Source organism: Mus caroli, unplaced genomic scaffold (genome assembly GCF_978045245.1).
Source record: "Mus caroli unplaced genomic scaffold, Mus_caroli_1 scaffold_14, whole genome shotgun sequence".
NCBI classification, from domain to species: Eukaryota; Metazoa; Chordata; class Mammalia; order Rodentia; family Muridae; genus Mus; species Mus caroli.
This window is the reverse complement of record NW_028227269.1, coordinates 74,204,121-74,231,649: the sequence shown is the minus strand read 5'-3', so window position 1 is coordinate 74,231,649 and position 27,529 is coordinate 74,204,121. Positions and strand designations below refer to the sequence as shown.

General features: G+C 43.1%; 1 protein-coding gene across 1 annotated transcript; it reads left to right on the top strand.

The window, feature by feature from the left end:
- Positions 1–4,627: 4,627 nt before the first annotated feature.
- Positions 4,628–26,145, top strand: Sgpp1 (sphingosine-1-phosphate phosphatase 1). Its single transcript, XM_021179546.2, has 3 exons — positions 4,628–5,428; positions 17,883–17,972; positions 23,724–26,145. The coding sequence occupies exons 1-3, from the start codon at positions 4,778–4,780 to the stop codon at positions 24,273–24,275; spliced, it is 1,293 nt and encodes a 430-aa protein (XP_021035205.1). The 5' UTR covers positions 4,628–4,777; the 3' UTR covers positions 24,276–26,145.
- The last annotated feature ends 1,384 nt before the right edge of the window (positions 26,146–27,529 follow it).

The following is a 27,529-nucleotide window of genomic DNA, read 5'->3' as shown; positions in this document are numbered from 1 at the left end:
CTCAGATGTATTCCAAGGAAGGGCTTTCAGCTATAGTGTCATGCCTTGTGAAGGCTTCGATCTTACAGTCCTGCCTAGAAGTTTGTTCTGCTTATCCAGCAGGAGTGAAAAAGCAAACAAGGCACTCTCACTACCTAGCAGACAATTCCCATCCCCTCTCTACCACTTTCTATTGTTTCAATAGCACTGGTGAAGTGGCTTAGCTGGTAACAGCTCCTGCAGCCCTTGGATGCCAGCCTAAGAAACCCACTAGATAATCCCCAGGACCCACATAATGTGGAAGAGAAGAACAGACTCCACAAAATTATCCTCTCACTTCCTCACTGATACCATAGCATGAGCACCCACCCACCCACCCACACCCACCCACCCACACACACCCACACCCACCCACACCCACCCACACCCACCCACACACACACACACACACAAGCAGCAGTAACGATAGGCTAGAGAGATGGCTCAGGGTTAAGAGTGACAGCCTTTCTTGCTGAGGAACTGAGTGTCCTTCCAGGACACTGAAAGGGCTACTCAGAGAGCTGCAAACAACACCCTTTACATTCTCAACGTTTTCTTTTTCTTTCTATTTATTTATTTGGGGGGGGGGGGCGGTGGTGAGTTTCGAGACAGGGTTTCTCTGTATAGCCCTGGCTATCCTGGAACTCACTTTGTAGACCAGGCTGGCCTCAAATTCAGAAATCTGCCTGCCTCTGCCTCCCGAGTGCTGGGATTAAAGATGTGAGCCACCACGCCCAGCAACATTTTCTTTTTAAATTAAAAGATTTCCAATGATAAGACCTCAACAATCTTTTGATCTCCCCCACCTAGTAAAACAATTGTTTACACAAAGGGTGATGGCCTTGGGCAGCTGAACCCTTCCCGCCCCCCCCCCTCGCTTTTTTACTTCCTTTATCCAGATTCTTTTAAAACTAGCCAGTCTTGAAAGACTATGGGGTCAGACCCCAGCCAATGGGGAAATATCACCACCTTCTTTGAAATAAAAAAAAACAAAAAAACAAAAAACAAAACAACAACAAAACCAAGTGAAAACTGTGTTTGTTGGAGCAAGCCTTTAACCCCAGCACTGGGGAGGATTGGGCTATCTCTGAGTTTAGAGCAGCTACATAGTGAGTTTCAGGCCAGTAAGACTCTGTTTAAAAACAAAACAAAACAAAACAAAACAAAACAAAAACCAAGAACAAAACCAAGTGAACTTCCTGCCTCTAAGTTTCCGTGTGTGTGTGTGTGTGTGTGTGTGTGTGTGTGTGTGTGTGTGTGTCTGTGTGTGTGTCTGTGTGTGTGTCTGTGTGTGTCTCTGTGTGTGCACACTCTCCGCACGCACACGCGCTGTGTGTTGTGTGACACCAAGAACATTTGTTTCCAACACCTAGAAATTAAGTATTATGCTTTACCCCAGTGTTGAAGGACATGCCCTTAATCCCAGTACTCGGGAGGCAGAGCCAGACAGATCTCTGAGTTCAAGGCTTGCCTGGTCTATTGCAAAGTAAGTTCCAGACAGCCAGGGCTACATAGAGAAACCCTGTCTCTAACAAAGAAATGTAATATATAATTCCTTAGCAGAACATTTAGGTCTCCTTATAGTGAGATTTCACATTACTCCTCTCTCTGATGAACTCCAGCTGTTTTAAAGCCCCACTACTATTCTTTAGATCACAACAATTTAAAGATTGTCAATGAAAAATATTTAAATAATATTTAATCTGTTTGCATAGGTTAGAGGACAAAGCTGTAGAAGTCAGTTCTCTCCTCCCTGAGATGGAACTCGGGTCCTCAGGTTTGGTGGCAGGCCCTTGCTGCTCTGAACCCTCTTATCAGCCATCAGAGTGTGCATTTATGGGGTTAAATTCCTTCTAAATGGAATACACAGACATTCCCAGTTTCCATTTAAATTTCACCAGATTTCTGGAAGTGTTTTTCTTTTCCTTCCAGCAGAGGCTACAGAGCACTGAGTTTCCACAATGTATACAAGACCTAATGACAAGAGTGGCCTTTGTTCAAAGGCTCTACTGGAGGTGGAAGGCACGGGGTCAGAAGAGTGACTACAAAAAGTGCTTGTTCCTGATAGAGAACCGGTAGGATTTGTGACAGAAATTCAGACAGAAATTAGGAGAACTGTGTTTGAGATTCAGAAAAAGAATATACAAGTAAGATGTTAAATAAAAGTTGCAGAAGACACAGAAGTCCTTTATTTTAGACAAGGCTCTTGCACTAGGCTCCAAACCAAAACAAACAAAAAAGAACTAACCAAAAACAGACACTCCTTGCTAAAGGTCTGTGCCATAAAGCTCAACCTGACTCTATCTCCACTCTATAAGGAGAGTAACTTTGAAATGGCCACTTTCCCCACATTTTATTTTTTGAAAATACTTTAGCCCCTCCTGCTTCAACTTCCCAAGTGCTGGGATTACAGGCAGGCAAAACCATACCCAGTTTGGAGGCATGGAATTTTTTTTTTAAGTTCATACATTCATTTTTATTCCTTCAATTATTCAATATTTGTGTTGGGTGCTAAGGATATAGAAATAGAGGGTAGGGCTGGTGAGATGGCTCAGTGGGTAAGAGCACCCGACTGCTCTTCCGAAGGTCCAAAGTTCAAATCCCAGCAACCACATGGTGGCTCACAACCATCCGCAACGAGATCTGGCGCCCTCTTCTGGAATGTCTGAAGACAGCTACAGTGTACTTACATAAAATAAATAAATAAATCTTAAAAAAAAAAAAAGAAAAAGAAATAGAGGGTAGTGTTTCTGAGGCAGAGGCAAGAGGATGCTACAAGTTTGAGATCAGTCTTGTTTACATAGCTAAATTCCAGAGTATCCAGGTTACATAGTTAGACCCTAGGGGTGGAAGAGACATATAAAAAAATTATGTGTGATGTCCATCCTGTAACCCTACAATTTGGTGGTCTGGGGTTTCAAGACAAACAAAATAGTTGTAGCAAACACCTGTTAGCTCAGTACTTGGAAATCAGACCCAGTAAAATCTAGCTTGGTCTACACAGCAAGTTTCTGGCCAGCATAGCATGTTTTATTATAGATTATTTTTGCCAAATGCTAAAGTTTATAATGATGGTCTTTATTATTCAGAAACATCAACAAATCACACTACGCGCGTGTGTGCTCTGCTGGGACTAAACTCAGAGCTTCCTGCTTGCTGGCTAGAGACACCCATAGCAAACCATGGTTACTTTGTATACCATTCTTCAGGCCCAGTATTTCTTTTTTTTTTTTTTTTTTTTTGGTTTTTACGAGACAGGGTTTCTCTGTATAGCCCTGGCTGTCCTGGAGCTCACTTTGTAGACCAGGCTGGCCTCGAACTCAGAAATCCGCCTGCCTCTGCCTCCCGAGTGCTGGGATTAAAGGCGTGCGCCACCACGCCCGGCAGGCCCAGTATTTCTTTTCTCATAGTTGTCTGCTTTCCTAGGCTGTAAAAGCTTTTACTTATTTTGATACAGTATCTTGTTATGAAGCCCTAGCTGTCCTCAAACTCCAAATCTTCCCATGTCAGCCTCCAAGCGCTGGGATTCCTCCGTGCTCCCTCAACCTTTCCAACCTCAGCAATTCCAGGGCCAGGGACTCTAGGCAATCCTCTTTATGACTGCAGCAAGTGGAATGGGAGGAGCTGGGAAGCAATCTTTCTTGGGAAATGAAACTATTTCTCATGACTTACCAGCATGGAGCATTTTCCAGCCTCTTTCTTGGAAGTAGTTCAGTCTTTAATTATAGACATTCGTTTGCCTTGCCTGAAAATAACTTCCTGGAATTAAAACTTTGAAATCTTTTAATAAAATCGGATCCATCTAGAAGTTAAAGTCAAGTTTGTGACTTGCAAGACAGTCCTGTTAAGATTCTAGTTCAGCCTATCAGATTCCAAGTTCAAAGCTGGCATGGTGCCCCAGTAACCCGAGTCTTGGGAGGCTGCACCAGAAGGATCAACAGTTCAGGGCTAGCCTTAACTACACAGCAAGGCTGAGGCCAATCTCGGCTAAATGATATACCCTGGTTCAAAAACAAACAAAAACCAAACCCGGAACGCACAAAAAGAAAACGATAAAAGACAAAACAAAAAATACCCTCAGAATTCTCCATGCTACATTCTCCCACTAACTATGTGTTCTGAGCAATCTTGCTAAGTGCTAGACTTTATTAAGGAAATTTTACACCTAAATTCGCTTAAGAGGCGTATGTGATGAGTGACAGCCAGATTTGACTTTGTAGGTGACTGGCTTTTCCCTTGCAGACCACAGCTGTGTCAGCGATCACATACCCAGGCTCTGTCCTGGATTATCTACGGCTTTCTAATCTTGTCACTGCTGGTCAATTGGCACGTGGCTTTCCGGACATCAACCATCCGAGACAGCTCTGAAATTAGTTGCTAATTAATGGCGTGAGTCGGACGATTCCGGTTTCGCGGCGGTTACTTTGCCTCCATTCATCACGCCCCAATTGATTCCAGGCTAATAAAAGCCGTGGGCGGCTCCTGGGTCACCAGCCCTGCCTAGACCCGCACTGTTCTTCGCACAGCAACCGGGAGCACTGGGAGGCGGGGCTTCGGCGACAGCTCCGGGCTGCGCGCGCGGCGCGGGCTTCCGTGAGCGCGCCAGGGGAGGGGCGCGCGGGGCGCAGGGCGCGCGCGGCGGCCGCTGCGGCCTGTTGGCGCGGTCGCCGGCAGCCTCGAGCGAGTCGAGCTAGGCACCGTGGCGGCTGTGGCTGGCGAGGAGCGCGTGGCCGGATCAATTCCCGAGTGGCCCGCGACCATGTCCCTGGGGCAGCGGCTGGCTCTGCTGGCCAGCCGTCTGCAGGAGCCGCAGCGGGTGGCGAGCTTCCAGCGTCTGTGTGGGGTGGAGGTGCCGCTCAGCAGCCCGGCGGCGGACGAGGATGCAGAGACCGAGGTTCGCGGAGCCCCGAGAGAACCCCGGCGACGGGGACGGCAGCCGGGCGCTGAGGACAGCCCCGCCAAGCCCGACTGCTGCGGTGCCCCGAACGGCGTGCGCAACGGGCTGGCGGCCGAGCCGGGCCCGACCGGGCCCCGCCGCGCGGGCTCTCAGCGCCGCAACTCGTTGACGGGCGAGGAGGGCGAGCTGGTCAAAGTGAGCAACTTGCCGCTCTACTACCTGTTCTGCTTAGGCACGGAACTGGGCAACGAGCTCTTCTACATCCTATTCTTCCCCTTCTGGATCTGGAATCTCGACCCCTTTGTGGGCCGGAGGCTGGTGATCATCTGGGTGCTGGTCATGTACCTGGGCCAGTGCACCAAGGACATCATCCGCTGGCCGCGGCCGGCCTCGCCGCCTGTCATCAAGCTGGAGGTCTTCTACAACTCGGAATACAGCATGCCCTCCACGCATGCCATGTCAGGCACCGCCATCCCCATCGCCATGTTCCTGCTCACCTATGGCCGCTGGCAGGTACGCTGTGCCCCTCAGCTCCACGGTCGAGTTTCCAGTGCTTTCTGAACTTTTTTTTTTCCTCCTTTTTTAAAAATTTGCCTCTTCCAGTCCAAAACCCCAACCCACAAGTTCTCACAGTACCCACGCAGGTCCTGTCAGAGTTCTAGAAAATTAACTGATGACGGTTCTTAACCACTAAACTGTATTTTAATACAGTTGGGTATAGTTTCTTAGACGCCCCCCCCCCCCCCCGAAACACTTTTCATGCATTTAATCCTTGAGCTTAGACTGAGTTTTTAAACTTAGTTCGTCTGATGCACAGTGGTGATTCAGTGTCCTTAAAATGAAACACTTGGTAACTGAGACCCAGTTTCACTGCAATACATGGTGTTTACAATGTAAAATTAAAGAGTGTTTTCAAAACAGTAGTATAATTTCGACTCAGGCACATTCCAAGCACTAAAGCGACGACAGTTAAGAAAAAAGCCGAAAGGTAAAGGAACAGAATCTAGATGAGTTCATCGTAAAAGATTGACTGCAGGTCTGTTAAGACACTTGACTTCACTTCTGTCTCTGGTCTGGAGAGCCAGTTGTTAGTTGCTACACTGTTACTATGGCGGTAACTGTAACCCTGCAGTTATAGGCTTTGCCTTCCGAGGCGCCGGATTGGTTATAATGGCGTTTGACATCAGGGGCAATTTGTCCATTAAGAGTTTTTAATGGTAATCATTTTTTAATTTGCCTGCGTCTTGGGGTGTCCCTAATTTGAGCTTCCTAGGGTTTGTTTGCAAGTGATACTTGAGTTTACAATTTAATTATCTTTCACACAGAAGCAAAATATCTTTGTCCACTGGTCTTGCTTTATCTATCTTAAATTGTATGATTTGTTAGTCTTTCGGACCAGTCTCTTAAGAATAAAGTGCATTGTTTTGGAGAATCTAGGAAAACTCATTTTTTTTTTAACTCCCTTTCATTGCACAAGATTGAGAAATGCCAACTGTGTTGTAAAACTCCATTATAGGCTTACTTAACCCACGTTGAGTTTCAGTATGGGTAAATGTTGCTGGTATCATCCCAGCCCCCCTCTACTGTGCAGTTCATCTGTTTTATAGTAACAGAAATCAGGCATGGACCCAGGAAGAATGACGGAATTAGGAGGGGAGACTAAGATAGAAAGTTCTTTTCTTATTTAACCCCTGGTGATACATGGTCACATTTGGATTGTAAAAACAGTGTTGCCTGTTTGGGGTGAAAAAAAAAACATATCTAAAAATTCCCATCTGATCTAATTATTCCAGAAAGTGAGATTGTCAATGTGTTTGGCATGCTGTTTACTGTGGCTGTGTGCTGCTGTTTGTCTTACTGATGGGAGACTTTCTACTGTCTCCTCTCTGATGGGCTGCTGCTAACACTGCGGGAGGGGGCAAAGGAGAGGGAGAGAGAGAGTGAGAGAGAGAGAGTGAGTTGGTTCTGCTCTTCAGTTATTCAGGACACACTCTAACAGGAAGTCTGAAAATAGTTCTGCTGAATTGTTTATGGGGTGTAGCTATCAATATTTTAACATTTCAAGGCCACTTGAATAATCAGACTAAGCTTGTAATCTAGTTTTTGTTTGTTTGGTTTTTAGGCAGGACCTCACCGTAACTCTGACTGGCTTGGAACTCACTACGTAGCTCAGGCTGGCCTCAAACAGGAATTATACACAACCTCCTGTATTTAATTCAACATTTGCAAATCATACAGGCTTTGAGATTGCAGCCAGGCAGGGTGATAGAAGTCATCTAGTCTTAAACAGATCTCTAAGGCAACCATCAACCCACTTTATGTATATAGATTTTTCCTATTGTGAACATTCCATACTGGAGGAACTGTGCACTATCAAGGCTGTTTAACAGGATTTTTTTTTTTCACTTAGCTTTTTTTCTTTTTACTTTTTCTTTTTTTTGGGGGGGGGGTTTCAAGACAGAGTTTCTCTGTGTAGCCCTGGCTGTCCTGGAACTCCTCACTCTGTCACTCTGTAGACCAGGCTGGTCTAGAACTCTCAGAGATTCCCCTACCTCCCAGGTGCTGGGATTAAAGGCATGTGCCAACACCACCTGGCATTCACTTAGCATTTTAAATTCTTTTAACAGTTTCATACATGGGCATACATTTTTTTATATATATAGTTTACTTCCCCAGCAGCCTATTAAAGATCATGTTGTAGTATATGCCCAGGACTTGGTTCTTTTTTATTGGTGACTAGAGTTTCATTATATGCATTTTTTTTCTCCATCAGTTGGTGGCCATTTGGGTTTTTGTTTGTTTACTGATTAATTGGTTGATTGTATAGTGTTGATTGTGTAGTCTAGCTGGCCTGGAATTCAGTATAGAGGAGGCCACTCCTAAACCTGTAATCTTTTTTTATTAGCCTCCCAAGTGCTGTGATTACAGGCAGGTATGTCTCGGTATGCTTGGGTTGGCATACTTCTATTTTACTTCTTAAAAGGATTTATTTTATTTGTGTTTATGTGTGTTAGTATGTGTGTGTATACACATGTGTGGGTCCATGTATATGTATGTGTGTGTGTGTGTGTTTGTGTATACAAGTGTGTACTCAGGTGCCCATTGGTGATCAGAAAGGAGCATCAGATTCCCTGGAGTTAGGTTTATCTGAACCCTGTGATTGAGATGCAGGCCCTCTGCTGGAGCAGCTAGCTAGTTCTCTTCATTGCTGAGCCATCTCTCTGGTCCCAATGGATGATCAGGGCACTGCCCCCCCACCCCGGCCCCAGATAAACATAATAAAAATATTTTAAAAAATAGAATCAGGGCTGGAGAGATGGCTTAGCGGTTAAGAGCACTGACTGCTCTCCAGAGGGCATGAGTTCAATTCCCAGCAACCACATGGTGGCTCACAACCATCTGTAATGAGATCGGATGCTGTCTTCTGGTGTGTCTGAAGACAGCTACAGTGTGTTTAAAATAAATCTTTAAAAAAATAAAATCAGCATTATTTTCATTATTGGTTCTAGGAATTAAACTATTTAATTGCAAAGAGAATGTATAGCTACAAATGGAAGCACTTATTCACCTTTCATTAGTTTTATTTTTGAGAAGTGAATCTGGTATAACTTCTTCCACATAGATAATTAACTGCTCTTATTATCAATTTTGAGTAGTTTGTCTTATAATTTTTTTTCATGTATTTGTAATGCCACTTCTACCGTGCATCAGGTTCCTTGATGAGTGTGGCTCTGACTAGGTTCCCAGGTGTATCATTGGTGTGCTTGTCTACTCTGTGTTCTTGCACTTCCTCTCACTGTTTTAGACCAATCTTCATGCCTGTTCACCTAAAGTGTCTACCTATGAGGTTGTAATGGCTACTTTGAATCTTTGCTTTTAGTTTATTTTGTTCCATGATGGTGAATGTTGAAACCCAGGGTTTTGGCTGTGTCCATTTAGTGGTGTGTGTGTGTGTGGTTTTAGATCTAACCATTTTTCATTTTGAGACAGGGTCTTCTAAATTGCCCAGGTTAGCCTTGAACCCACTTTATAGCTTGGCTGAACTCCAGTTTGGAATCCTTCTGTCTCACCCTCCCATGTAGTTGGGATTACACATCTGTGCCACCACACCCAACTCTCAGTATACATTTTAAAGTCAGCTCTTTAAGGCCTTGAAAAACTGTGAGCTTTATTGAAGTTGCAATGAAATTGTCTGTTAACTGATAGAGAGGATTGATAGCTTTACAGTAGTTAATCTTCTGAGCTATGACTATGGTGCATGCACTCATTGTTTTTTCTAGTCGTTCCCAAGTAAACAGCAGGGTTTTCTTCATGGAGGTTAAGCACCGAGGTTGATTTCCAGTTACTTTACATTGTTGTTACTATCATGATATAAAAATGCGACAGATTATTTTATACATTGAGCTGACCTAAGATATCCTTGTTGAGCTTTCTGTTTATTTAATAATTTGTACAGCAATTCCTACATGGTCCTTATATAGGAAATTTTATCAACTGGGAATAACAGTAGTGGTATTTCTTTTATTATAAGTATATATTTTTATTCTCCCATTGAGTAAAGAGCTTTAATGAAGATGACAATTGTCTCAACAAATAAAAACATGTTAATTTGTCATAGTTTCTATGCCACATGGCATACGTGGATGTGAGAAAACAAATATGGTTGTTCTATCGAGATGGCTCTTCAGGAAAGGCTTCTGTCTGTAGCCCAGGGAAAGTTCTAGATCACTGGGGACAGGGAGAGCAGTTCACAGAGATGATTTTGCCAGCTCAAGGGAGAGGCAATAGGAGTCTGTCTCCCTGTCAGCTCTCTCTAGCACACTGTGGCCTGCTGCCTGGCTTTGTCCTGTTGTATTTTGGTTTTGAGTGGTATCTGAGACTGAACCCAGCTACTCGTGTGCTTAAGCATGGATTTTGTACCATACCCCAGTTTGCTGTCTTGTTTTTAATGCCCCATGAAGTATGGTTGGATTTTACATGTTTAAAGCATTGACAAAAAGCCAAAAGAATATTTTATGGCAGGAAAATTACATGAATCTCAAACTTTCGTTTGTTGCTAAAACTTAGAGGAACTGATCCCATCCTTTTAATGTTGCATTTTTGTTTCTCTTGGTGCTGCTTCTAGATATAAAAGTTCACTGGTTTCAAGGAAATGGACTGTGCTGTTTAGGAAGCATGAATAGACTCCCCCCCCCCCCCCCCCGTACTATATTTTATTTTATTTTATTTTATTTTATTTTATTTTATTTTATTGTGACAGGGTTTCTTTGTATAGCCCTGGTTATCCTGGAATGTACTTTGTAGACCAGGTTGGCCTAAAATTCCTGCCTCTGCCTGCTGAGTGCTGGGACTAAGGTCGTGTGCCATTGTCACCAGGCCTCACTAAGCTTATCTTGAATTTGATAGATTTATTTACTTTTGAGACAAGGTCTCATTGTTTGTCACAAACTGGCTTTGGAACTCTTTCAGAGCTCTGCCTGCCTTTGTCTTTGCTGGTATTAAAGATGTATACTAGCAAATTTCATTCTTTTTAAGATTTATTTTATGTATGTGAGTACACTGTATCTGTACAGATGGTTGTGAGTCTTCATGTGGTTGTTGGGAATTGAATTTTTAGGACCTCTGCTCACTCCAGTCAACTCCGCTCACTCAGTTCTTGCTTGCTCCAGCCCAAAGATTTATTTATTGGGCTGGTGAGATGGCTCAGTGGGTAAGAGCACCCGACTGCTCTTCCAAAGGTCCGAAGTTCAAATCCCAGCAACCACATGGTGGCTCACAACCACCCGTAATGAGATCTGATGCCCTCTTCTGGTGTGTCTGAAGACAGCTACAGTGTACTTACATATAATAAATAAATAAATAAATCTTTAAAAAAAAAAAGATTTATTTATTATTTTACATAAGTACACTGTAGCTGACTTCAGATGCACCAAAAAAGGGCATGAGATCTCATTATGGAGTTGTGAGCCACCATGTGATTGCTGGGATTTAAACTCAGGATTTTTGGAAGAACAGTCAGTGCTCGTACCCTCTGAGCCATCTCTCCAGCCCAAATTTCAGTTTTTAAAGGTAGAATTGACAAGTCTTGATGACTTATTGGATCTGTCATTAAGGAGGAAAAAAAAGAGAAAAGATTATGTCCAAATGTCTGGTTTGGGAAGTATAATTTGTAAAGAAGATATGTGTGTGTGTGTGTGTGTGTGTGTGTGTGTGTGTGTATTAGAAGCATCTTGTATTAAATGTGCAGGGTCACCAAGGAGCTGGTACCTTTGGTACCTGTAATGACGAAGGAGGCAGTTCTCTCCATGAAAGATGAGTACAGATTTGGTGCCAGCACGTAACTGCCAAGTAGAATCGTGAGAATGGAATATTGTCCTCAAAGAGAACACACAAAGAAAATTTGAGGTCCAGCAAAATACCTCATAAGATACCAACATTTAAGGACTCAGTGCCTGTCAAAGCCACATGCAGGGGCTTGAAATATGGCCCAGCAGTCAAGAGCCAACACTGCTCTAGCAGAAGACCCAAGCTCCTGCCACGGGTAGTCCACCACCACCTGTAACTCCAGCTCCAGGGGGTCTGGTGCTGCCTTCTCCTGGCTCTCAAGTGTACTGGTAGGCATGTGCATACACTCTCACATAGAACATATAATTAAAAGTAAACCTTAAAAAACAGACACCATGCCAGGCACGATGGTGCAAGCTGTAATTCTTTTTTTTTTTTTTTTTTGGTTTTTTTCGAGACAGGGTTTCTCTGTGTAGCCCTGGCTGTCCTGGCACTCACTTTGTAGACCAGGCTGGCCTCGAACTCAGAAATCCACCTGCCTCTGCCTCCCAAGTGCTGGGATTAAAGGCGTGCGCCACCACGCCCGGCTGCAAGCTGTAATTCTAACACTGGGAAGACAGGCAAGTCTATCCCTGGGACTCCCTGGGCAGCCTGTAGTTCCCTTGGTGAATGACGGGTCAGTGTGAGATCTATCTCAACAAAATGTAGTGGTTCTCTAGAAGAATAACGTCCAAGGTTGTCCTCTGGCCTCCACATGTAGATGTGCACACACACATACATGCAGAGGGAAACGTAGACACACAAATCAACATTTAAAGAAAATCTTAGGGAACTGCAGAGATGGTTCAGCGCTTAAGAGCCCTCGCTTGCTGCACAGTTTGGATCCTAGAACTCATATAATAGCCTGGATGTCCTGAGCATACCTGCAACCTCAATCTGGAGGAAGCTGAGACTGGCTGGCTTCCACCTTCACTGAGGAAAACACGAGCCCCAGGTCCAGAGAGAGACCCTGCCTCAAAGAATAGGCAGAGGATAATGACACCCACTTCTGCTTTCCACATTCTCATATAGACACAGACACCCACACAGACAAATGCTGTCTCTTGAATATACAAATAAGTAATTTTTTAAAAAAGAAAATATCTTAGAAACATTTAAGGTGAGATAGGCATGTACTTCTTTAAACCTAGCACTCAAGAGGCAGAAGCTGGCTGATATTTTGAATTTGATGCTAGCCTAGGTATAAGGGATGCATAAGAGAAGTCCCTTTTAGCGGGGCAGTGGTGGCACATGTCTTTAATCCCAGCACTTAGGAAGCAGAGGCAGGTGGATTTCTGAGTTTGAGGCCAGCCAGGTCTACAGAGTGAGTTCCAGGACAGCCAGGGCTACATAGAGAAACCCTGTTTCGAAAAAACCAAAAACCAAAAACTAAAAAAAAAAAAAAAAAAAAAAAAAGGGAGGGGTGCAGAGAGAAGGAAGGGAGGAAGGACAGGCGTCTGAGGTATATGAACCTTGTGGTATTTGCAAGCAGGGTTCTCAAAAAAATGCATCTTGACTAGACTAGGTTAAGCAAAAAGAGGAAGTTGATCTGTAGGAATATCAGGAGCATTTTGTAGAAACCAAGTACAAGGAGGTGCTGGGGTTTGGGGGCTAGACTGTGGAACAAGCCTGCCTCAAAGCACACTGTATGCCTCCATACAGCCCTCTCTCCTGTGTCTCCTGTGTCTGGGCATGCATGTGCCTGCTTCATCTGCATTATTTACAAGTTCAGACAGCCCTGAGCTGCTGGATCTGCCTGCTCAGGGCCAAGTGTCCTCACTAAACTCAAATATTGATGGTCAGAGGAGTCGGTGTGCGTGCCTCTAGGGCCATACCATAGGTCTGCCCAGCACTGTAAGATGAGACAGTACCTTAGGAAAGAATATGCCTTAGACAAAGCCAGAAGTGAAAGTAAGAGAGCGAGTGTTCTGGAGAAGCCACACGCACTGAAAACTCACACTTTGCAGAGACTGAGAAATGGGAAGGGCTGACATGTGTGTCTCCTTATCATTTGGAAACCATTGGGACCGCAGTATATCAGTTCGTTATTTTGTATCTAATATAATTAAGACCACATCATAACTTATGCTTGTTGCTTTGCTTAATATGTGTGATGCTTAGTTTCATTATGTCATTTTTGCTAGGACGCCACATGCAGATTTTTTTATTAGGTAAAATTAGCATCTTTATTTCCAGTAAACTTTCACTAAAGCAGATTACACACACACACACACACACACACACATGGTTTTTCCAGACAGCATTTCTCTGTGTAGCCCTGGCTGTCCTGGAACTTATTTTGTAGTAGACCAGGCTAGCCTTGAACTCAGAGATCCGCCTGCCTCTTCTGAGTACTGTGATTAAAGAGCGCCATCATGCCCAACTAAAGAATTATGCTTAATTTCTAGGTGTTGGAAGTAAATATTCTGAGTATCACATAAAGAATCACAAACAAAAGGAAAGTGTGGGGCAGGAAGTTCGCTTGGTTTTGTTCCGTTTTGGTTTCTTTGAAACAAAGTCTTACTATGTAGCTCTGTCTGGTCGGGAACTCACAGCTGTTGTAAACTCAGAGCCCAGCTCTGCTCAGTGCTGGGATCAAGGGCTTGCCCGGGCTAGGCCAACTTCTCTTGGCTTTTATTTCAAGGCAGGTGGTGATGATGTTTCCCTATTGGCTGGACTCTCACCCCACAGTCTAAAGACTGGCTAGTTTTAAAAGACTCTAAGTAAAGGCAGTGAAAAAAAGGGAGGGGGGACAGGGTCCAGCTGCCCGAGGGCATCGCCATTTGTGTAAGCAAATGTTTTAGGAAGTGGGTACAACTTAGTTTCATATGTCAGTTTTGCTAGGCCACCATATGCCTACTATTAGTGAATATTAGTCCTTGAAGAAGCTACCCTTGAGAAGAAAAAAGACATTTTTTACATAGACAAGTCAAAGTGAAAAGAACAAAAAATAGAGAAAAAAAAGCAAATTTAAGGTTGGAAAAAATAAATTTCTTTTTTTTTTAAAAAAAGAAATTATTTAATTAATTTATTTATTTTTTGAGACAGGGTTTTTCTGAGTAGCCCTGATCTGTAGACCAGGCCTTGAGCTCAGATCCATCTGGCTGTGCTTTCAAGTGCTGGGAATGAAGGGGTTCACCACTTTTTAAGTATTTATTTATTTATTTATTTATTTATTTGGTCTGTGGGAGTCAGAGGACAACTTGGTGGGAGTCAGTTCTCTACATCTGTCCATGCAGTGACCTTGGGTAGACAAGGCTTGCCCCAGGAGAGAGATTTGAGCTACACCTACGTCCTTCCCTGGATCTTCAGCCTGAGGGTTTGGCTCTTGTGAGCCTCCACGATGGCATGAGTTAGCTCCTCGGTGTAAATTTCTTCATATAATGTACAGACATGCTCTCTAGGTTATGTCTCTGAGGAACCATGGCTGAATCATGTCATTCCACTCTTTAATTCATACACAGTGCTGTGAGACTGAGCCGGGCCCACATGTGCTCCACAAGTGCCCTGTGGCTCCACAAGCGCTCTACCACGGTGACCTCCTTTTTAAGACAAGTTCTTGGTAATTTCCTTACTATGTGGACCACACTTACTTTGACTACCAATCTTCCCGCCTCAGCTTCTCAAGAAGATGATGGTTTTTTACACTGCAGGCTTATTACTGCCCTAAATACTAATTACCTCCTTTTAGATAGGAGGAACCTGAAATAGATTTTTTTTTTTGAGACAGGGTTTCTCTGTGTAGCCCTGGCTGTCCTGGGACTCACTCTGTAGACCAGGCTGGCCTGGAACTCAGAGATCCACTTGCCTCTGCCTCCCAAGTGCTGAGATTAAAGGCATGCGCCACCACGCCCCGCTGGAACCTGAAATGGAAGGGTATTGTGTGGCCACCCTAGGGTCCCACAGCTGAAGAAACAGAAAGAGAATCAGCCTAGCTTACAACCCTGTAAACCCCACCTCGACTCTTTGGTAGCTCTCTTCTCGGAGTCAGATAGTCAGGGTAAGGATGAATAAGTCTCCTGCACCTGTGAAGACGCAAATTCAGTAGGCGGAGGAGCGGATCCTGGCCCGAGCAGCACACAGCTGCTATCTCTTCCACGCTGGGGTTCTCCGAGATACTCTGGCATTGCTCCAACCCCCCTCTCTCTTCCAAGACAATTTAAGCGGATTTTTGTGGTTCATGTTTGAGACTCCCAAGACATGGATTTTGTAAATGGAAGGTAGTATGTCCGTGTATGTGTGTATGTGACTGGTGAAGGTGGTAGACACCGTGTATGTGTGTATGTGACTGGTGAAGGTGGTAGACATTGTTCCTCTACAAAGTTGCCAAGCCCCTCTGTGTCTGCCTCTTCACAGTACTGTGTGATGTAAGCCATCTCCTGACAGTTTTGATATGTGAATCCTTACCCACATTGCTGTGCTTAGTACAGACTCCTAGAGTTGCCTAGTCATTGTATATGTATGCATACTGTGTATGTATATAGATGTATATAGTGTATGCATGTATATATGTATATTGTGGATGTATGTATGTATGTATGTATATGAACATGTATATTGTGTATGATCTCTCACATACCGACGTGCTTTCCACATGAACTACAAGTTTGATTTCGTTAGCAAGAGAAATCTGTCTGAATTGTGCTACCATTGCCTGGTTGTGTGAGAGGAATTCAAACTGGATTTTTTTTCCTCTACTGTCGGTGTTTGTCCCGTATTATACAGTTATTCTGAACAAATTAAATGGTGCATAAAAGGCCAGAGTGTAATCCATCGATAGCGTGCTCCATGGCATTCAGCTATTGGTTCAATCCCTTAGTGTCTCAAAACAAAACAAAACAAAAGATTAGTTTAAAGAGTTTTTGAAATTGCTTTAATTGCAAGTCATTTTAATGGCTATTTTTGCTCCCCCAACCATGCGTACGAATGGAAGGCGCCACAGAGTACCAGACAGTTCTGATCATGTGTGATAGGCAGTCGGGGAGCATATCAGGCTGAATAGAGCCATTTTGTAGAATAACTGAAGGAAATGTTGACTTGGGTTTCCTTCTTATCAAGGTCACGGAATGAAAAAGTTAACAGTGCTATGAGATTAAAAGTAGCTAAACCAGGTTGTTGACTCACGCCTGTAATCCCAGTACTTGTGAGGCAAAGGCAGGGGGACCAAATTCAAGGTTATTGGTCCTTACACAGTGAGTTTGAGACCAGCCTGGGCTGAATGAAACCAAAAGCAACCAAACAAACAAATGCATTCAGGAGAGGGGGTTGCCTAGGAGAGGGAGGTGCCTAGGAGAGGGGGTTGCCTAGGAGAGGAGGGTGCCTTGGAGTGGGAGGTTCCTAGGAGAGGGAGGTGCCTAGGAGAGGGAGGTGCCTAGGAGAGGGAGGTGCCTAGGAGAGGTAGGTTCCTAGGAGAGGGGGGTGCCTAGGAGAGGAAGTTAGCTCACCACGCCTGTGATCCCGGCGTCAGAGGCTGAGGCGTGCCTGGCATGGGAAAGCCCTGGGTTCCATCCATCCATAGCGCCATAAGAAAAAAAATCATTTAGGCTACCATATAATTTGTTGGGCTGTATTTGTATGCACTTGGAAATAGCGTAGAACACTTACTCATTTGTACTTTATTACCGCCTCCCTTTTTAATTTAAGGACAGGATCTCACACTATGAAGCCCAAGCTGGTTTCTCACTGCAGCAGTACCCCTGCCTCAAGCCTTCTTTTCGCTCCCCTTCTCCAACCACTGTCTGCAGTTTCTTTTAGGACCTTGAAACCATCAGACACAAACCACCAGACCATGTTCTGTCCACGTTAACTGTGCTCCCAGTCAGTCCTGTTTTTCTTCTCTCCAACCACAGGACACAAAGCCAGCTCTGTCGCTGATACTGCTAATTCCAAGAGCAGCCTGCTTGTACTTTTTCCCTTTATATGTTTCTGGGTGTCCTGCAAGTCACCGTGTAGGCCAGGTTGGCCTCAGACTCATAGTGGACCTCCTGCCTCTGTCTCCCTGTTGCTAAAGTTACAGGCATGTACAATCACCGTGCTCCAGTCCCACCAAAGTTTTCCTCAATGGGATTGTCATTTGAAATTTAATGGAGAATGCAGAAGTAGAAAACTAATTACAAAGTATTCCTCCAATGGGGAGGGAAACCACCACAGGGCAGATTGCAGTTGGCAGCCGTTCCTGGATGGGAAAGAATGAGCCAGTCTTTGTTCCCAGGGAAGTCCCAGTCCTTATAGAGACTGGATTTGGATGGTGTTCCAGAGCTCCTGCACCTTGGTTAAAGTGCACACACACACACACACCACATAATTTCAGTGGTGTTGCACACCTTTAACCTCAGAACTCAGGAGGCAGAGGCAAGTGGATCTTTGTGAGTTCAAGGCCAGCCTGGTGTAGAGATCAAGTTCCAGGACAGCCAGGGCTACACAGAGAGACCCCATCTCAAAAAACAAACAAATAATAATAATAATTTAAAAACCCCTAAGTCATGCTTGCAAAAGTATCTGTTACTGTTTGCTGTGTACGATCCTTGTTAGGTAGTGGAGAGGAGAAAGCATAGAGCTCTTGATAGGGTTTGATAGCATAGTGATATGGTTTAGTCGCTTGTTTGTACCTGACTAACTTAACTTTCCCCTCTCTCTCTTTTAGTATCCTTTTATCTACGGACTGATTCTCATTCCCTGCTGGAGTTCACTAGTTTGTCTAAGTAGAATCTACATGGGAATGCATTCTATCCTGGTAAGGAGACTGTGTGTGTGTGTGTGTGTGTGTGTGTGTGTGTGTGTGTACATACCTATAAAATATAAACTATGTATTTTTTTTCCTGACACTGGCAGAAACTTTTAGAAATTTAAGTCGATTGATTAGTATGACCTGTTGTCGATACAAAGGAACACATGAGCAAATCAAGAGTAGCCTGGGAAGGCAGCTTGTTTTCTGTAAAAAAAAAAAAAAAACAAAAAACAAAAAAAAAAAAAAAACCAAACAACAAAAACAAAAACAAAAAAAAAAACCCAAAGGTGTGCTGAAACCAAGCCAGTTAGCAAGCTCACTCGGTTTTTACTTTGCTGTAGGTGGTGTCTTCCCCTACCCATAACCCCTGTGGCTAGTCTTCAAAGAACTGGTTTAAAGAACCTGAAGGAAATGGGGAAGGGGTCAGTCCCTCCAGGCCATCAAGTTCCAGGAATGGGGGAAGGGCTTTGTGTGAACCAGGATTTTACTAAGTGTGGGAGATTAAGAGATTTACATAAAAGTTTTACAAGGTAAGGGAGATTTATGGAGTATTAGCTCCTGATAAGCAAACTACCTTTGATAGACTCGGGGAGCCCTGAAAGAAAAATCCAGCCTTCCTCATTTGCGGAACTATCAGGGCAGGATCATGATTTGTGGTCTGCCTGTGTCTCAGCCTTTCTCGCACTTTCCCTCCAGTGCTGGAGATATTGGCAGAAGCCTTGGGAATGCTATAGCCTTTGGTTGGATGCCTTTCTCCTCTCCTAAGCCATTCCTGGATGGGAGAGAGTGAGCCAGTCTTTCCTCCCAGGGAGTCCCTGGTGTTCCTCACAACCTCTCCCACATTCTCCTTCTCTAGAGCGGCCAGGTGCCCCTTCCCCCATTTGGCCTAAACTGGAATGGCCTCTTACCTTTCTGTCATCCCACAATGGTCTATGGGTTCCTTAGATCAAATATCCCTTATCTGTCGGCCGTCAGCATTTCACAAGATGCCCTAGGGATTTACTGCCTGTTAGCTTAGAAATGAAGGACCAAAAAAAAAAAAGGAAAAAAAAAAGATGACAAAATGTGAACTAATTTATGAAATCTTATTTTTCCCTGATGGGTCATACAGATTGTTGTTGTTGTTGTTGTCATCGTCCTCCTCTTCCTCCTCCTCAGTATTTTTAGAATGTCCTTTTTACCTACAGCTCTAGTTGGTGACATGAATCTGGGAGAACTAAGCCTAAAAAACGAGGCAGACTGAAGTCTCCTGTAATAGCTAACAGTTTATACCCTGAGGGCTAAGAAGGGACACCCAAGTAACATTCTCTGGAGAGCAAGCTCTATATAATCACAAGGAAAAGCTTCACAGGACAAAATCATGTTTTTGCACAGAGGCATAGGACTAGCAAGAGCTGAGGTAAGGCTCACGCCAATCCTCCGCCTGGGAGGAGCACGAGAGCACATTCTGCACGCCGTTCTGAGCTCTGAAGACACTGAGGTCACAAGACTGTTGTTTTCTTGGCGTTTTCTCCCAAGCACTCAGGATTCTCACATGACTCCATTCTTAGACTGTGCTGACAGTGCTCCATGTGTAGAACGCGGTGTGAGCTGATTGCGTGGCTGTGGAAATACTGGCATCACTCTCACCGCTCCTCCTGTTTTATACTCAGACCACACATTTTTACGTGCTGTCTGTCTAACATCACCAAACTCTGCTGCTGATAACACTCCGCCTTGTGACCCCTTCCACCTCCACAGTTGGTGCTGTGACCTCTGAAAGGCTACCAGATGGTTGCACTATTCTGCTGTTGTTTGAGTGAGGTTTTGTTTGGTTTAGGTCTCAGTCTATAGTCCTGGCTGCCCTCAAGCTCGGAGACGTCCTACCTCTGCTTCCCCGTGATCACATGGCATCTAGACTGGTTTCTTTTTGTTTTTAATTCTTTTTAAAGATTTATTTATCTTTTTAAAAAACATTTATTTATTTATTACATGTAAGTACACTGTAGCTGTCTTCAGACACTCCAAAAGAAGGAGTCAGATCTCATTATGGATGGTTGTGAGCCTCCATGTGGTTGCTGGGATTTGAACTCAGCACCTTCGGAAGAGCAGTCGGATGCTCTTACCCACTGAGCCATCTCACCGGCCCTATTTATTTATTTTATGCATATGAGTATACCATTGCTCTCTTCAGACACACCAGAAGAGGGCATCAGATCCCATTACAGATGGTTGTGAACAGATGTAGTTGCTGGGAAATGAACTCAGGACCTCTGGATGAGCAATCGGTGGTCTTAACCGTTGAGCCAACTCTCCAGCCTATCTAGACTGGTTTTAATCTTACTTTTTGTGTCCTGAACATGCAAGGCAAGTACTCCATCAGCTGAACATATCTCCAGCCCTGGTTGTCCTTTTTTTTTTTTTTTTTTTTTTTTAAGTGAAGAAAGGAAGAAAAGTGAATTGCCAATAATTTTTTAGGAAAAATGTACTTTTATCTTTAAGTTTATTATCATTCCAAGAGGAATAAGTGATTGTTGAATATGTGATCTCAAAAACACTGTTTTTGAAAGAGAGAAAGAAACAAAAAGAGAAAGAGAGAGAGACAGAGAGAGAGAAGCCAAGCACATGCTTTTAATCCCAGTGTTCAAGAAGTAGAGACAGGAAGATCACTGTGAATTTGATACCATCCAGGTCTGTACCCTGAGTTACAGACCAGCCAGGGTTCATAATGAAACCCTATCTCAAAAAACAAAAGGAACCACGGGGGTGTTTAGCGATTGATCAGATATTTCTGCTGAATTCAGTTTACTCTTTATACACTAGATTGCATCCATTCTTGAGTCACCTGGAGTAAACACAGTATTGACATTAGTTTTATTATTTTTAAAATTTATTTTATTTTCCTTATGTATATGTGGGGAGGGTATATGTATATGACTGCAGGATCCTGCAGAGACAGGTCCCTGGAACATGAGTTACGGGTGGTTATGAGCCACCCTACGTAGGCTGGGCAACAAACTTGGGTCCTCTGCAGGGACATACATTCTCTTAACTGCTGAGCCATCTCTCTAGCCCTGACATACTGCTTTTCAATTCCTGAATGAGCAGGCCTGATTGTTGATGTATTTGATTTTACTTTATTTTGCTTTTATTTATTTCAGTACCATGAATTAAACATAGGGACCTTACCTATATCTGGGCTACCTGTATGCCAAGACTTTTTTTTTCTGAGATAGTATCCCAGCCACGTTGCCCATGCTGATCTTGAACTCTTATAACTACAACTGACCTTGAACAGTCAGTCCTCCTGCCTCAGCTTACTTAATCCACTCAAGTAGTTGAAATTATTTTCCTGTACTACCGTATTAGTTAGGGTTTTACTGCTGTGAACAGATACCATGACCAAGGCAAGTATTATAAAAAACATTTAATTGGGGCTGGCTTACAGGTTCAGAGGTTCAGTCCATTATCATCAAGGTGAGGGCATGGCAGTAACCAGGCAGGCATGATGCAGGAGGAGCTGAGAGTTCTATGTCTTCATCCAAAGGCTGCTAGTGGAAGACTGACTTCCAGGCAACTAGGGTGAGAGTCTTAAGCCCACACCCACAGTGACACACCTATTCCAACCAGGTCACACCTATTCCAACAAGGCCACACCTCCAGATGTTGCCACTCCCTGGTCCAAGAATATACAAACCATCACAACTACCATGCCAGGGAACCCTAATTGTTTATTCAATGACAAATCTGCTCCCAAAGAATATATGATTTGTCTCATTAAAAACAGCTACAAGGTAGGGCTAGGTAGATGGCTCAGCACTTCTTCCTCTTACAGAGAACCGGTGTTCAATTCCCAGCACCAATGTAATCACAACTGTCTAACTCCAGTTCCGTGGGGGTCTTTTGCTCCCTAGTGATCTCCAAGGGTTCCTACATGAGTGTAGTGCACATGGACTCTCTCTCTCTCTCTCTCTCACACACACACACACACACACACACACTATAAATAAGAGTATTTACAAGGGCCAGCAAGATGGCTTAGTAGGTGAAGGCCCTAAAGTTGTGTACTACCACGCCTGGCAATTTTCCTTTTCAAAGTAACACCTGGTACAACTTTCAAGTATTACAATTAATAATTCTGTGCACTATTCAATAAAATATTGCTTGTTTGTATTTCAGCAGTTGATATTTTGTTTTTGATGCAAGGTACTATGTACCTATGCTGGTTTTGAACCTGTGGTACTTCTGCCTCTGTCTTCTGAGTACTAGAATTATAGTATGAATACTATGAATCTGATAATATCCCCTCAGTTTGTGCTTTTCATATCTTTTAGTATTTAAAATAATTACTTGTGTTTTGATTTATTTTTTAAACCATAACTGGTGTCTTCACTGTTAAGTATGAAACTAGCATGGGCTATCGGTAGAGTGTACCCCGCAGACGGCTCACAGATACTCAGATGCAACACTGCCTAAGTTGTTATCTTCATTAGCATTAAGAGCACTCTAATAATGTGCTAGAATAAATAAATAGGAATGCTTCATTATCACTTGGCGTACTTGGTTAATTGTTTTCAATATGGGCTTTTCTACTTGTTTTTCCTAGGCCCCCCCCCCCAAAATAAAGATTACTATATCTGGGTTTTTTCCAGTCATTATCAAACATAGCTTTCAAAATTCATTTTTTTTTTCAAAACAGGGCTTCTCTATACAGCCCTACACTGCCTGGCAACAAGTGCTCTTGACTTGGCCACTGACCCACCTCTCCAGCCCTTTGTTTGTTCTAGAGATGCTTTTCTGATACAGGGTCTTGCTATGGACCCTGTGGTAGCTTAGAATTCTCTATTTGGTCTAAAGTAGCCTCTGACTCACAGTTCTTAAAAAAAGAAAAAAAGGGGGGGGAGCCATTAGAAGACAGAGACTTTGATTTTCATGCTAACATCACTTACAGCTATCTAAAACTGGGATGTTTATATTTTCTTGCTTATATTGTTACTTTCAGTTTTACCCCCAAACATAAACTTCATGAGTAATAAATACAATGTTTCTTCTGCATGTCAACATCATGGTAGCAAACATATTGTTCAGAACCTGACTAAATTTACATACATTATATATTATGTATGTATATATTATTATGTATGTATTTATATAATACATACATTATATATTATGTATGTATTATAATGTATTCATTATACATTAATGAAAAACTAGAAACGTGAAAACAGTCTTTTATTAATAAATCTTTTTTTATTGGCCAGGTTGTGGTGGCCCACACTTTTTTTTTTTTTTAAGATTTCTTTATTACATCTAAGCACACTGTAGCTGTCTTCAGACGCACCAGAAGAGGTTGTCAGGTCTCACTACGGATGGTTGTGAGCCACCATGTGGTTGCTGGGAATTGAACTCAGAACCTTTGGAAGAGCAGTCAGTGCTCTTAACTGCTGAGCCAGCTCTCCAGCTCCCCCCACCCCCTGCAATATATATTTTTTAACATTTTGTTTTGTTTTACTTTGTTTAGACAGTGTTTTGTGTAACCCTGGAACCTCTAATTTTCCTGCCTCTACTTCCCCAGTGGTGGGATTATAAGTGTGTAGCAATATGCCTCATTTTTGCAGTGCGGGAATCAAATCCAGGCTTCATGCATGCTAGGCAAATACCTTACTACCAGGCTTCCGCCCCAGCCCAAGTCCCAGTACGTCGGTATGGTTGGTTTGTAAGGCTTAAAGTTATACCAAAAAGAGCAGGATACTAACTGCGCTGTATCTTTTCTAGGATGTCATTGCTGGATTCTTGTATACCATTTTAATCTTAATCATCTTCTACCCACTGGTGGACCTGATTGACAACTTCAACCAAACTTACAAATACGCCCCGCTCATCATCGTCGGGCTTCACTTAATTTTGGGCATCTTCTCTTTCACCCTTGACACCTGGAGCACATCCCGAGGAGACACGGCTGAGATTCTGGGAAGTGGTGCTGGGATTGCATGTGGCTCACACGCTGCTTATACCCTGGGTCTATCCTTAGAACCTTCTCTGCACACGTTACCCTTAGCTATCCCCCCTCTTACTGTAACTCTGTTTGGAAAAGCCATATTACGGATCGTCCTAGGGATGCTCCTTGTACTGCTCGTAAGAGATACCATGAAGAAGGTCACCATTCCTCTAGCCTGTAAACTCTTCAGTATTCCGTGTCATGACATCCGCCAAGCAAGGCAGCACATGGAAGTGGAGCTGCCCTACCGGTATATTACCTACGGGATGGTCGGGTTCTCCATCACGTTTTTGGTCCCCTATATATTTTCCTTTATTGGTATCTCTTGATGGAGGAACACTGTTTGTTATAAGAAAGGAGGCTACCAGCTATATCTAAAGCTATTCTCTAGGTAAAACTTGGATCAGAGGCTTCTGCAAGAATTTGACTTAAAGAAGTCAATTCTGCAGCCAGTGCATTCTCTCATTGCACACCAGATGTTGTTTTACGTGGGCTGAGCTCTCTCAGTGCTGAGAAATGGCGCGCCCATTTAGAATGTTCACCAAATGTTTGGGGAGTTCTGTGCTGTTACAAATTGTAGTTATATATACCATATATTAAGGCACACGGTGTGCAAAGGTGTGCAATATATACAATTGTTTACCTAACAACAGTGGGTGTATTGAAAAAAATCAATAACAATATGCAGTTGTGCCCAGGTTTTTGGAATTAATGCAGGCATGTTGTTATTAACAAATAGGTTTAGTGTTTCTTTCCTCTGGGAGCCATTTCCTAGTTGAGTTGGTAATTAGCAGACAGAAATCTGTATGCTACCACACACTTGATTTACTGTCTCTCCCCACACTGCCAGCTCCCTTCATTTACCCATGATGTTGAACATGAGAGGCATTTCTAATGGACCAAGTTTTGGGGGAAGTTTGCTGTTTGAGATTTTTTTTTTTTCGTTCTTAAATTTCTGTACACTGTGTTGAATGTATTTTTTTTCCCAACTGTTTTGGTCACACCAATTCAGGTACTGAATTTTATTGCTTGCTAACTGTGCCTTTCTTTTCCTGAATTAAGAGACACCATGTATACTGTGATATAAAAGTGACACTCTAATTCTATCATAAGCCACATCATCAGGCAAATATTTTTAAAATATATGTATATCAAGCTAACAGAATTAGAAGTAGATGGCCCATAACTCTCCAGTTGTTTTTTAGAAAGAAATGTGGAATTGCTAAGTTTTCTCACTAATTTATTGGAAAGCTAAATGGATAAGTATTTCCATTTTTGTAAGTATTTTTCTGTGCGTTGCAAGTTATTGGAACAGTATATATATGTAAGTACATTGTCTTGATTGTATATAGTACAAATAAATACTTGCAGGGAGTGGAAACGTCACTGAAATTTATAGATGAGACAGTGTACACCCTTTCTATGTACACAAGCCATTTTTCTAAATCATTTGAAAAGGATTGGATTTCCCACCATTACCTTTTAATACCCCACTCTTTAGCAATCTAAGGTAGATTATAAAATCCAAACGTGAAATATCCGTAGCTAAGATTCTATTATTTTTCCCAACTAATTATTTTTACAGTGGTAAATTTGAGTGTAGTGTTCAGCTATTCTTTCCTGTCTGTGCCTTTATATTTGAAGTGTGATTGCAATTAGGTTAACATTACCTTTATTTGTGGTGAGGTTTTTTTGTAAAGAAGAGAATTAATTTTCCATACGAATGAACATCAGGTGGAGGTAATGATTTTAGTGCAATAACCTCTGATTATTTAGAAGGAAAATGTTTCTATTTTGGACAAGGAAAGTCTCTGAGCTTCTTATTTTTTATAATTCTCATTGAAAGCTTGGGGGCTTGGTAGTTCTGACCCACAAAGAACCTGATCAACTTTAAGCAAGTGAATTTGGACCCTTTGGCCGCCAGGAGAAGAAAGGAAGGTGCTTAGAAAAGAATCGGTACGCAGGGAGCTCAGAAGCTGCGGAGAGCAGGGATTGCTCCACAGATGTGCTCTGTGAGTTGAGCTATAGACAGGGTCCCCCACTTTGGGTCTGTTATGCTATTAATTTTTTGTGTGTCACTTAAAAAGAATTAGAAAAGATTCTATTTCTTTGTGTTTGTTTTTGTTTGATGACAGTTCTATGCTAAATGTATTTTAAAATAAAAGCCAAGATCAATACCGAAAAGATCTTTCTTCTGTTTGCCTGTTGTTCACATGTCTGGTTTTTTGGGGGTGTGGGGTGGGGAGGGGGGTGTTTGAGACAGTTTCTGTGTAGCCCTGGATGTCCTGGAACTCAATCTATAATCCAGGCTGGCCACGAACTCACAGAGTTCAGCCGGCCTCTCCCTCTTGAGTGCACCACCACCTTGAGGTACACTGAACAAATTCTTAAATTTATGATTCATTCCATTTTGAGGCAGGGTCTCCTGTATCCCAGGCTAGCCTGGAGCTCCTGTTCCTTTCTCTCCTTCCCAAGCACTGGAACCACAGGCTACGCCCCAACTCCTGACTTTGCTCTGCTATGAAGCCTGCTGGAACTCTACAGATCTTATATGGAAACAAGCAGAGGAAAAATTCAAAGAGAAATGAGATGTCCAAAAGTCGTTTGAGAAAGTAAACATCCATCCCATAGCTCATCTTCAGTTGGCCTTCCCCTGCCTCCTCCAGATCTAGAATTCTCCGTCCAGCATCAGCATCATGTGTCCTATGAGTGTGAGCTGCCTTATGCAGAGCTTCGTGGTTCTGTGGCTTACACACCCAACAGCCTGAAGAACCATAGCCGTGTCCCTCACCATTTCAGTCTTGCTGCGTTTTGCATAGATATTTAGAAAGCTGACTCCTGGCTTGCAGCTAGGGACACACGAGAGCAAATCTGATTGTTTCTTAAGGTACCTGTACAGTTTTCTTTAAGAAAAGGATTTTTTTTTTTTTTTTTTTTTTTTTTTTTGGTTTTTCGAGACAGGGTTTCTCTGTGTAGCCCTGGCTGTCCTGGCACTCACTTTGTAGACCAGGCTGGCCTCGAACTCAGAAATCCGCCTGCCTCTGCCTCCCGAGTGCTGGGAAAGAAAAGGATTTTAAGTCTTGTATAGCTTTGACATTTTATTTTATTTGTTTACTTTGAGACAAGGTCTCTCAGCCCTGGCTATCTTGGAACTCACTATGTGGACCAGGCTGGCCTGACCTCACAGAGCTCACTGCCTGTTCCTGCATTCTGAGTGCTAGGATTTAAGGCACGTACCACCATGGCCAGCCTTTGCTCTTTTTAAAAAAAAAAAACATGTATCAGTGGTTTGTCTGTGCATTTCTGTGTGCCTAGTGCCTATGGAGGCCAGGTCTCAGGGTCCTACTGGAGTTATAGGTGCTTGGGAGCTGCTATGGGGGTTCTGGGAATTGAACTTGAGTCTTCTGCTAAAACAGCAAGTGCTCTTAGCTACTGAGTCATCTTTCTAGACAAAATTTATTAATTCTAAAATTTGGTATATTTCTGAGATAATTGTCGTTGCCCTTGCCTGTAATCCCAGTCACCAGGAAGTGGAGGCAGGGGAATGAGGAACTTGGGTTCTTTTTTTTTTTTTTTTCCCTTT